The sequence below is a fragment of the Channa argus genome, chromosome 8, assembly GCF_033026475.1.
Source record: "Channa argus isolate prfri chromosome 8, Channa argus male v1.0, whole genome shotgun sequence".
NCBI lineage: Eukaryota > Metazoa > Chordata > Actinopteri > Anabantiformes > Channidae > Channa > Channa argus.
In genome coordinates this window covers 17,331,380-17,343,746 of record NC_090204.1, presented here as the reverse complement: position 1 = coordinate 17,343,746, position 12,367 = coordinate 17,331,380, and the positions used below count along the sequence as shown (strand labels likewise).

At 35.7% G+C, this 12,367-nt stretch overlaps 1 protein-coding gene and 2 long non-coding RNA genes across 3 annotated transcripts in view; all 3 read left to right on the top strand.

Annotated features, from left to right (window-relative positions):
• LOC137131143 (integumentary mucin C.1-like) overlaps nucleotides 1–11,681 on the top strand; it is a 40,678-nt gene extending 28,997 nt beyond the window's left edge. Inside the window, exons 8-12 of the mRNA XM_067511999.1 lie at nucleotides 9,908–10,057; nucleotides 10,383–10,529; nucleotides 11,004–11,115; nucleotides 11,304–11,341; nucleotides 11,472–11,681. Of these exons, the coding sequence (XP_067368100.1) occupies nucleotides 9,908–10,057; nucleotides 10,383–10,529; nucleotides 11,004–11,115; nucleotides 11,304–11,341; nucleotides 11,472–11,515 (491 nt within the window). The 3' untranslated portion in view covers nucleotides 11,516–11,681. The remainder of the gene's footprint in view (nucleotides 1–9,907; nucleotides 10,058–10,382; nucleotides 10,530–11,003; nucleotides 11,116–11,303; nucleotides 11,342–11,471) is intronic.
• LOC137132296 (uncharacterized) lies at nucleotides 774–1,510 on the top strand. Its single transcript, XR_010915094.1, has 3 exons — nucleotides 774–898; nucleotides 1,011–1,157; nucleotides 1,371–1,510. It is a non-coding gene; the product is annotated as an uncharacterized lncRNA (long non-coding RNA).
• Nucleotides 7,651–8,808, top strand: LOC137131147 (uncharacterized). The gene is made up of 3 exons (XR_010914953.1): nucleotides 7,651–7,974; nucleotides 8,128–8,510; nucleotides 8,698–8,808. It is a non-coding gene; the product is annotated as an uncharacterized lncRNA (long non-coding RNA).
• Nucleotides 11,682–12,367: the final 686 nt, after the last annotated feature.

Genomic DNA, 12,367 nt, shown 5'->3' with positions numbered 1-12,367 from the left:
GTGTGTTCTGTTTATTTTTCTTCAGACTACATAAATCCAAGTGACATATTTCAACCTCCTCCCACTGAACTTTCTGCACAAATAGTTCCAGAGTTTCCTATAAACTGTAGAAGTCTCTCCATTGATTACACATGTTCAGGTAAGTGGAAATATTTACATGGAGATACTTATGTTTCCACATTTAAAACTCAACTCAACTGAATTGTCTATTGGTGTTAGAGGAAATTGTCTTTAGTTGTGTTTATTGAAAGTGTTTCATTTTTCCATCCTGATGGATAATCACTGTGTCACTTCCTCCAGCAAATACACAACACCGAAACTCTCTGTTACTGATGGTTTTATTCCTTTTTAATTAGCACTTGTTGCTCTTAGGTATATCCACCGTCCAACTATTAAAATATGTAACACATCACAAAGACAAAGTACACACTTGATCACAAAGTAGATAAAATCAAGATCAATACGTAAATCAAATGTAAAGCAGGATGCAAACCTAAGACGCTGCACATCCAAGAGGGAATGAATCCAAGTAAAATATAGCAAACAAAACTTAAGAAACTCAACACACCACATAAGACACCTTAACTTTAAGCTTGAAGTTACTGTTCCACATGTCTTGTTAACGAGAACTTGTCTAAAAGGTGTCTGTGTGCAACATAAATGGGACCCATAGTTCCTACCTAAAAAATCAAACATTTAAATAATATGTAAACAATATTGAAATAATATTTATGGCATTTAAACACTGTCATCTTTGTGTCTCCTCAGATGAACTTAATAAACCCAAGAAGCTCACTGATCTGGAGCCGTTCACAGACTACATCTGTACTGGTCAGATCAAGAACAACAATGTCAATAACCAACAAAACAACTGCTGTCAGATTCAGGGTTGACTGTGGTACGTTGATGTTCAGTTCAGTCAATGAGAAACTTGTTTCTTCAGATACTACAGAGTGAAGAATTGTACCAGATACTCAGTTCACTGTTACACACGTCTAATGTTCCAACAGATCTCACAATCAACACAAAGAACAGACAAACCAACACATTCATTGAGTTGAGTTGGGACACAACCAGTCAGAACTGTCCAGATGTACCTGAACTGAAGAATCTTAGTTACACCTGCAGTTGCATTGACTCTACTCAGAAAGGCCCAAGTAAGTAAAATGATCTTCCATTAGATCTGTAATTATTTATGTTTATTTATCAATTTATGTGACATAAACTACGGGAATTTGAACCATCCATACATGTACTATACATCAGTGACAGTACAATATGTGCAAATAAATATGTGGGAAACAATCTGCTGTTGTAAACACTTATCATTTTTTCTTTGTTGTCAGTTAACAGTTTATGGCTCTTTATAGTTACAGCTGACAAACATCCATCAGGAGGAACATGTCATTTTACTGGACTCCAACCATTCACCAATTACACCTGTAAAGTTCAACCCACCTACAACAACAAGGACGTTTCCGAACCAAAAGAAGTTAGAGTGGAAACTCAGGCTGGAAGTAACAGTCCAAAAACGATTTTTTGCAGACGATCACAGTCCATAAATCAATTATGTAATAAAATAAGATTATATGTATTTATTTACTGACTGTCAATGACAGTTTATATTTTGTGATGGCTTTATTTTAAAAAGGAATCTATTTAATTCTAGTGTTTATTTAACATTTGTCAGGTAATATTGGCTTCACTCCTTGTAGGATCCTACTTTCTTTTAACACAACAGCTGTAGAAGATAAAAGAAATAGCAAACAGCAAACTAAGTAAAATACTTTGAATAATATTTTTTGAATAGTATTTAGTTTAGTTTTTTGCTGCTATTTCACACTTTATTTTAGAACTGCTTTAAACTGTCTAAAGGTCGTCGTCAAAAACTGGACGACAAACAAAAAAGGGGACTATTGAAGGAGGCCACCAAGACACTAATGACTCCTCTGAAGGAGATACAAGCTTCCAACAGACTGTACACACAACAACTGCTGCTCAGGTCATTACTCAGTCATAGCATCTAGTCTAATGGACCAAAAAGCTCTGTTTGGGTCTTATCAGATCATAGAAACTTTATCCAGGTCACTACAACAATCCTTCTGGCAAACTCTAGCTGAGAGTTACCATCAACTGTCTCTCTCTCTCCCAGGTAACATAAGTGTATGTACAGTCTCTCCAATGTCAGCTGCTGAAACGTATTTGTCATATTTTGAATTATTTGTCATGGATCCGGTCCTGAACTCTGTCACCCTCAGCCTTTGCTTGTCCCTGCCCCAATCTGTCCACTCACAAACACCCTACCCTCTGTTAATTGTCATACCTGTTTGGTTTATTCCTTGGTTTCCCTGTTTATCCCAGTTCTTGCTCTGCTTTGTCTGATTCATTATTTATCCCCACTTTTACTGAGTGTGCACAGCTTTGTTAGTTTATCGTTATTGATCCTTATAATGCATTTACACTTAGTCATTTAGCTGACAATTTTATCCGACTTACAAGTGAGGTACAAGGCAAGCAAAACATCAAAGCAAAGTCCTATCAGAAAATTGTTTACATTTCATGAGATGGATGAGTACTACTCTGACAACAAAAATGTGCATGTAAATTAAAATGTCTTTGTAATTTTGTAATTGAAGCCCAGCAAAAAAAAAAAATTAAAATTAAATGTTAGCTTGATAAAGTTACTGGGGTTGGAACAGAAGCGTTGAGTGCTGTGTTGCTGTGGTTAACATCTAACCACAGGTACATGCACCTCATAGCTGAAGTTTGAGCTTTGTGTTATCTACTGTTATTGCTGCAAACATGCAGGAATAGTTAATGAAGATAAATACTTAAAAATGTAAATACTTGTTTCAGTATGGTGGAGAGTCAGAAGATGTACAAGGAAATAAAATAATGAAACCGATATGTTGGTCACTTCTATCTCTCTATCTAGATAGATAACTTTTCATTTAGCTCATCAGAACTAAAATGATAATGTTCTGATCTACTGGATGAGCAGGTCTGTATCTTTGCTTCTTTAAAACAAATTATATATACTGCATGCATGCACTGTACAGAATGCATGGCCTTGGAGGAGATATGCCAATCCTCCGTTAAAAACATGATATGAGTTTCGAACATTAACTGTAAAGTAGAAAAGAAAACGCAGTGTGAAGAGTGACTGAATGTAGTGCACAGAATTAATCTTGAAGGAGACATGAAGAATCAGCTAAAGTGTCTGTTTTATTAAGCCCACATATTTCACTTTGTAAATTGTATATGGGAATAGTCGTGATTAGAGAATAAGAAAATACACCATTTTTCTAATGATGGTCTGAAATTAAAGCAGTTATTCAACTAGTGTGAAATGTGTCAACAGTTCACATGTTGCCTGATGTGAAGTTCAGGATGTGGTAACAAGACAGGAGGCTGTGACAAATGATTACTTTTATTTTTTTTAATGTTTGCATGGTAACATTTTGACATCAGCTCTGACAAAAAACAAATGGGAGTGTGTGTTACGGGGGCTATGTGCTGTATATGTTCAGTTCTTTACCTTGTTCCACAACCTCTGGACATGGCGGGTCTCTGCAGTCTCAAGATTTCCTTTTTGGTTTTGTATTTACATTTTCTAACTGTCTCCAATACAGAAAGTGAGTAATATTATATTTTGTGAATCAATACATTTAAACACATTTATTCATATAGGTGTTTGTCTAAGTTCACATTGTCTAATTTTTTATTTTTTTAAATGTCGCAAGATTGATCACAATAATGTAGCTCCACGACAAACATGTTCAAATCTCTTACTTTACAGTGAGCTAATAAAGTGAGTATAGAGATTGTCTGGATCACACAGAAGAAAGTTCAGACCAAACCATACAAGAATATTTAGTGTCACCAGGAGGTTTACTAGTAGTTTGACATGTGTCCCTCACTTGTGTAGGTCAGGTAAAGTTGACCACTGCAGACCGGAATATGTTTGTTACCAAAGTGACCAGATTCTCAGCTTTTTTACTTTGCACTTTATTGTCTACACTGCTTCCTTAACAGCAGTAAAAATAAGAGAAACATCTGTATCCTGCAGTAAAGAGATTAAAATTGTTTGACGTTTTCTTTAAACACATGGGGGATCTCATCTCTGTATAAAGCAGTGACCTTCAGGGTCTGTTTTGTTTTTTTTATTTTATTTTTATTTTTTTTTTTAACAATTATTTTACTGAGGTGGTCAGACTGTCCCAAAGTAGGGCGGAACATTTCATTTTAAACTCAAAGTTAAAAACCTTTGTATAATGTTCTATTGCTCGTTAAGCTTAAATGTGAGATACTTAAGGATTGTTTGTTCTACCATTTTAAACTCAAGATAGTCATAAACAAAAAATTTAATTGTTCATAATTATTAAATACATTTAGTTTATTGATAAAGATAGACAAGTTTTTCAGCGCTACAAAGCATTTGTTTTGGTTTACGAAGCTGCGTAATAATCTGTTTATTCAGGCTTTGACTCAGATACCTTCACTGTCTGCAGCCTTTGTTCATGCACACGTGCTGTGGTAAAAGCCCGATTACAAACCCGGTTACAGACCCAGATACACAGAAATTGTTTCCAGAGGAAATCAATCTCTTTAAATCAGGTTTCATTAATCCCCTACCTTCATTAGAGAAACCAGGTTTTCCATCTACACATTGGAAAACAACTAGAGAGTTTAAGTCCATTTGAACACACCGATCTGTACACATCTTTAAGTTTAATCTATTAAACACAGTGATAATGTTTTTGCAGATGTAAAAATATTAACTAATGTTGTTAACCCTAAATACCCAAACTTGAAAAAGGCATAAGCCAACCACAGGAGGTGCAGAAATAACTTATTCTTCTACTTGTTCGCGGATCTTATCTTCACTAGCAAAACAGCAGACACAATAGTCAAAAGAGGTTTATAACCTTTTTAGTGACATGCCTGTGGTTAACCAAGCTGATGATGCATCCCCTTCTTATACCAGTTGGGTTAAGAGTATAACGGACTCTTTCAGAAAAGAATTTAACCTACAACTCTTGTCTTGCGGTCTACATCTGCTCTCTGCTGCAGCCAGACCACCTATCATGCAAATATGCTTGTTTTAAGTCTCCCTGGAAACCGTGCTTAAGTAGTCACCTCCCCTTCCTATTAACATCGCTAAGCAAATACTCATTTTAGTATTATTAAATTACTGTTATTAATATATTTCTTTTATACTTCTTTTAACTTTGTGTTCTATTTATCCCATTTGAGGTTAACATTACTTCCTTCCAGGTTCCAAGTGTGCATTTTCAAAGTGTTGTTTTTAATAGTAATATGCTTCAACACTTATCTTAATGTGGAGAGGTGTGGTGAAAGCATCCAGTAACCCTAGACTCACTGAACAGCAGTGCAGAGATATTTGTTTCTTTTTACTTGTTTTCTTATATCCTGAAATTGCAGTGAATCTTCTAACCCCCTCAACTCGTCTTTAATAGACATTTTTTAATAACTCACATTTACTTACATTGGTTTATAAATCTAGTTCAAAGAAAATCAGAGGAATCACATTAATGTAAATGTACATTTAAAACCCAGTGCAGAACACTAGTGAAACAACTGTAATTACATTACATTTAATTATATAAGTAAAAATTACATTAAAAAATGACCCTACAAAGGACAAAACACTCAGACAGAATCAGAGCAATGTAGTATATGCAATCCTGTCTCCTAAAATTGACGTTCCTATACAACTAAACTGCAAATGCGATTACGTTTTTGTAGTGAACATAATGACTTAATTATAATGTTCAATGCAGCGTATTTTTGGAAACAAGGGAACGTACTTTCATTAAGACAGAGGGAACTGCTAAGAGCTGGTTTGGGAGGGTGGTGGGAGTACAAAGCAAAAGACTCAGTTCAGTTAGTTGTCTGCTTAGGTTTAGGCAATAAAACCAGTGATGTTAGGGATAGAGAAATGTTGTGAATATGTTTAAAAGAAAATCCATTTTGTGTAAAATGACTTAGATTTTCCTCTGTTACACCAGCCCTCAATCTTCCAAAAAAAATATATTGTCTGCCAAAATAGATTTTATTAATTTGTTCAGTATCAACAAATTGGCAGCTCACCATTAACTGACATATCAACATATTCTCATTATGATCACAAAAGTGGTGGTTGAAATTAAATTTCTCAGTAAAATGTAATCTCGTTTGCAGTTTAGTTGTATAGGAATGTCATTTTTATGAGACATGGTTGGTATATGGTCTGTACTTATATAGTGTTTAAACGTACTAACTTGCACACTGGAGAAACTCTTCTTTTTAAAAAAACCTTTGTTTTTCTAGTAGGCCACTATTCTAATCTAAACAACTACACAAACATACACTGCAGAACACAGTAGAGACAGGACAAGTCTCAGCAGTGCATCTGCAACTGAATGAGAGGGTCACTTCTTTGAAGACAGCAATGTCCACATTCTGGACAGAAACAACCATTATTTTGAAGGAGGCTATGGAATTGATTTTTTTGTCAGACCACAGCGATCATCACTCAACAGAGCGGGTGGACTAAAACCCCACTTATCAGACACTTGCAGTGCCATTCTTTCATGACTCCCGAGTCGTTCACACCCTAAGCATGTGACTCCAACTCCAGAAAGTTTATAGGCCTGCCTCTCTGAGCCAGGTGGTCAGAACTGAAGAAACCTTTTGGATCAGAGGTAAAACAGCTTCAAGAACTATAAGCAAGTCCAGCCACCACTGAACACAACTTCTGGGATAACTAAGACCTGGATGACAGAATCTTTCCAGACTGATCTACATGTCATATTTTCCAGTATCTAAATGTATCTCTTACTGAAAGGTGTTTATAAAGTTAGTCCCTGTAGCATTTCACTTAGTGCGTCCCTACAGTACATACCAACCATTTGTAGAATCAATACACTTAAAAAAAAGTAAAGTAAAATGACATCTAAATTAGATTTCCTTGATAAACACTAAACTGAAACTAACAAACCCAATCTCAAAAAAACAAAAGTACCTATTTGAGGTTAAGGAAGAAATAAAATCTGTAACTAAAATTTTTGAAACTATAAAATTCCTGCCTACTACCACAAGCTTCACTTTACTTTTAGTGATCAGTGTATCTGTCTCATCTCCACTCACCACAACACTAAATTCAATGTGTCCATCAGCCAGCAACAGTCCTTCAACTATCTCACCATCCACCACCTCTGCTTCCTCAAACCATTCACCCATTCTGCCTGGTAATGTATCAAGTCTCAGTTTACACTTTATTTTACAAGTTTATAGAACATCAAACATGATTAAATCCTGAACTGTTATAAAAGCACCATATCATCTCAGAATGTTGATAGTAAAGTATTTCTACATGAAGATAACATCCATCATGTTCTCCATCCTGCAGCCACTTCATCACCTGCACCCACCTCAAATGAGATCTCAACCACAACCACCTCCAAAACAGACCTTCAGACAAACACCACTAAAATCTCACCTTCGCCTGCAACCACACAGCTCAACAGCACAGTGACTTTTACCACCAAATGTTGGAATTTTCTCTTTTCTTTTATAGGATTGAAATAATACTGTTTTATTCCTTTGATTCTGTGTGAGTATAGACAACAAATTTATTCACTGATGGATACATTTTCTCATCATTCTTGGGGGAAGTGCTTCATGTTGCACTTTGTAATGATGTAGAAACAAACAATGTGATGTTTCATTTGTCCTGACTATATTTTCAATTGAACACAGATTCACCCACTTCTCTTCCACTCACCACAACAAGCTCCACTTCACATTTAGTAACCAACAAATCTGTAACCACCTTGCTTCCACGCACCACGGCAGCAACTTCTGCTGTGTCTTCAGACACTCAAACAACCACCCAAAAACCTGAACCCCCATCATCAACTCTCACCACAGATTCAACTAAACAGTCACAACATTCAGATGCCATGTCTGGTAAAGTATCCAGTCTCAGTTTATCTGCCAGGTCATTAGAAGACGTAACATGATAAAATCCTGAACTGGTATAAAAGCACCATATCAGGTCAGGCTGTTGGTATAAAGTATTTCTACATGAAGATAACCTCCATCATGTTCTCCATCCTGCAGCCACTTCATCTCTTACACACACCTCAAAAGATACCTCACCCACAACCAGCATCAAAACACCAAGCACCACTCAAAGCCCAACCTCACTTCCACACACACACCCCCACACCACAGTAACTACTACCACCAAAGGTTGGAATATTTTATTATTGCATAAGACTGAGATAATACTGTGTTATTCATGAGATTCTGTGTGAGATAGACAACAACCAATCACTGCTTCAGTTCAGATTACTAGTCACTTGTAGATGGCAGGTACAGAGTAAAGAGTACTTTCAAGTGCTGTTTTATTTTTCACATGTTGTAAATCATAAATGTATATTTATTTTTTATTCTTTCTAATCACCCAGTGACATTTACAACCCCTAAACCTTCTACACAGTGTGAGTATCAGTGTAAAACATGTTGCAATATAACACTTAATTGGTGAATGTTTTTGTAGTGTGAATTTTGTTATTCTTATGAACCATGTTTAACTTCTACATAAACAAAGTGTCTAAGATTAAAAAATATCATCAGTTGGTTCATATTAACTTAGACATTTTATTAATCTGTTAATTTTGTCTGCAGGTTCTTACACTGTCACACCCATCAAGTTTGGCCTCCGGATCGACATAACAGGCTCTACCAATGGTACCTACATCATAAACATAACTGAAGAAGGACAACGAGAGATCAGAAGTTCAGTTGTTCACTTTGCAAATCAAACATCACATGAGCTCAAACACCTGAAGCCCTGTACTGAATATGAGCATAATGTGGCCTTTATTGAAAGTGATGGCAGAGAAACACCCTGTCAAAAAAATGAAAAGAAAACTAGGACAAATGCAATGAGTGAGTACAATTAGTTCATTTGGATGTAATGCAAGTTAGTGTATCTCAATTTAAGAACCAAGTATTTATATTTATTAAAAAATATTTGTGTATTTCAGATACAGGAGACATTCAAGTTAACAACTGCAGAGCTGGATATGTTTGTTACCAAAGTGACTGGGACATCAGCTTTTCACTATCATCATCAAATCATGTTTCATCTGAGAGATGCACCAGTGATGATAAAACACTCTGTATCAAACTTGGTAACAATGACTATTGCTCAGATTTGACTACAACCTTCACATCAGGAAGTTGTTATTTAAACCTCACCACAAGCATCACTGTTGGTATGTACAAACAAATTTACCATCTATTAAAATAGAAATGTTTGGACCTAAGTTAATTATATTTCATCTGTGTGTTCTGTTTATTTTTCCACAGACTACATAAATCCAAGTGACATATTTCAACCTGTTCCCACTAAACTTCCTGCACAAATAGAACCAGAGTTTCCTATAAACTGTACAAATCTCTCCATTGATTACACCTGTTTGGGTAAGTGGATATATGTAGTTAGAAATACTTACATGTTTCCAGATTTAAAACTCAATTGAACTGAATTGTCTATTGGTGTTAGAGGAAATTGTCTTTAGTTGTGTTTATTGAAAGTGTTTCATTTTTCCATCTTGATGAATAATCACTCTCATCTTTGTGTCTCCTCAGATGAACTTAATAAACCCAAGAAGCTCACTGATCTGGAGCCGTTCACAGACTACATCTGTACTGGTCAGATCAAGAACAACAATGTCAATACCAACAAAATAACTACTGTCAGATTCAGAGTTGATTGTGGTATGTTGATGTTCAGTTCAGTCAATGAGAAACTTGTTTCCTCAGATACTACAGAGTGAAGAATTGTACCAGATACTCAGTTCACTGTTACACATGTCTGATGTTCCAACAGATCTCACAATAAACATCACAAAGAACAGCACAACCAACACGTCTATTGAGTTGAGTTGGGACACAACTAGTCAGAAGTGTCCAGATGTACCTGAACTGAAGAAACTTAATTATACCTGCAGTTTTACTGACTCTACTCAGAAAGGCCCAAGTAAGTAAAATGCACTTTCATTAGATCTTTAATTATTTATGTTTATTTATCAATTTATGTGACATAAACTATGGGAATTTGAACCATCCATACATGTACTATGCATCAGTGACAGTACAATATGTGCAGATAAAGCTGAGGTTAAATCAAATTTGATGAACAAGATTCACAAAGTTTTAAGTCACAGGGCTAAAGCTGGTGATCTACCAGAGACACATGGATGATATTAACTGATTGACTTGTCTCTTAGTGGGAAACAATCTGCTGTTGTAAACACTTATCATTTTTTCTTTGTTGTCAGTTAACAGTTTATGGCTCTTTATAGTTACAGCTGACAAACATCCATCAGGAGGAACATGTCATTTTACTGGACTCCAACCATTCACCAGTTACACCTGTAAAGTCCAACCCACCTACAACAACAAGGATGTTTCTGAACCAAAAGAAGTTACAGTGAAAACTGAGGCTGGAAGTAAGAGTCCAAAATCGATTTTTTGCAGATGATCACAGTTCATACATCATTTATGTAATAAAATAAGACTACATGTATTTATTTACTGACTGTCAATGACAGTTAATATTTTGTGATGGCTTTATTTAAAAAAGACTCTATTTAATTCTATTGTTTATTTAACATTTGTCAAGTAATATTGGCTTCACTCCTTGTAGGATCCTACTTTCTTTTAACACAACAGCTGTAGAAGATAAAAGAAATAGCAAACAGCAAACTAAGTAAAATACTTTGAATAATATTTTTTTTATTGTCCTTTTTTCAGCTTTGAGTTATACTGATAAAATAGATAGTTTCTAAAATGCATATGAAGTGATCTTACTTTGTTTTGGATATTTTGTATTTATATCAACATCTAATGTACATTAATAATTTTTAGAATTATTGAAACTGGTGTAACATTGCTTTAACATTGCTGCTTTGATCATTTTATAGGTGATGCAACCAGTATCATCCGTTATCTGGTCTCCTTCATCTTCATGGCCACATCTGTTGCTGTGATGGTCTACATTAGCAAGTTCTACGGGAAGAACAAACAGTCCAAAGAGTAAAATAATGATGTTCTTATGTATCTTTATTAGTTTGACTGTCACACTGATTGTGGTTTCATTTACAGAAAAGCCTTTACTCTTAAAGAAATACAGGTTTATGTTGTGCTGAGTTAGAAAATATGTTTATTGGTCCATTATAATCTGTATTAAAGTAACTCTTCTATCATCACTATTTTCCCCACAGGGATGTGAATGAAGACGTGATGTTAGAAACATTAACAAGTGAGTAAAGTTCAGCTACTGTCCTTACAACAGCCTGAGTGTGTTTAACAGACACTAATGATGTTTGAACTGTGAGATTATTTGATTATTTGTCATCACTAAGAAATTTCCTCTTTGTTTCCTGTTGTAGTTTATGAAAATCTTCGAGCTCCTGAAAATGAAAACTCTCCCTGATGAAGAAAGAAATACAGCTGGATTCCAGATTAACATTTACTCTCTGTCTTTGGTTATTAAGATGTTCAGTATTTAGTTTAGTTTTTTGCTGCCATTTCACACATTATTTTAGAACTGCTTTAAACTGTCTAAAGGCCGTCCTCAAAAACTGGACGACAAACAAGAAGGGGACTATTGAAGGAGGCCACCAAGACACCAATGACTCCTCTGAAGGAGATACAAGCTTCCAACAGACTGTACACACAACAACTGCTGCTCAGGTCATTAGTCAGTCATCTGATGGTCAAAAAGCTCCATTTGGGTCTCGTAGAACCTTTTTCCAGTTGATGTCAGTGTTTCCCACAATCCTTCACAATCCGTCTCCCCGGTAACATAAGTGTATGTACAGTCTCTCCCATGTCAGCTGCTGAAACGTATTTGTAATGGATCCGGTCCTGAACTCTGTCACCCTCACCCTTTGGCTGTCCCTCCCCGAATCTGTCCACTCACACACACTCTACCCTATCTGATTCATTATTTATCCCTGCTGTCACTCGGTCTGAATGTGCGCAGCCTCTTTAGTTTATTGTTACCGATCCTGATAATACATGTGGACTTAGGTTGTTGATCCCCATTGGTTTAACACTCTTTGGTTTTTGCTAATACTTATCCAGATATTCTTTGTCTGTGTGCATCCTGCCTCCCTGTTTTTTCACTCTGGAATTTTATATTCATTAGATTCTCTACTCCCTGTTACCTTTTGTGTTCAGATTCTTTTGTTCGAGCTTTGTGGTACTGGTTTTTGTTTAGTTAGTCCACCGAGATGTGTTTCATTTTCTAGATCCTGCATTTTAATCGACATTCTGATTTTGT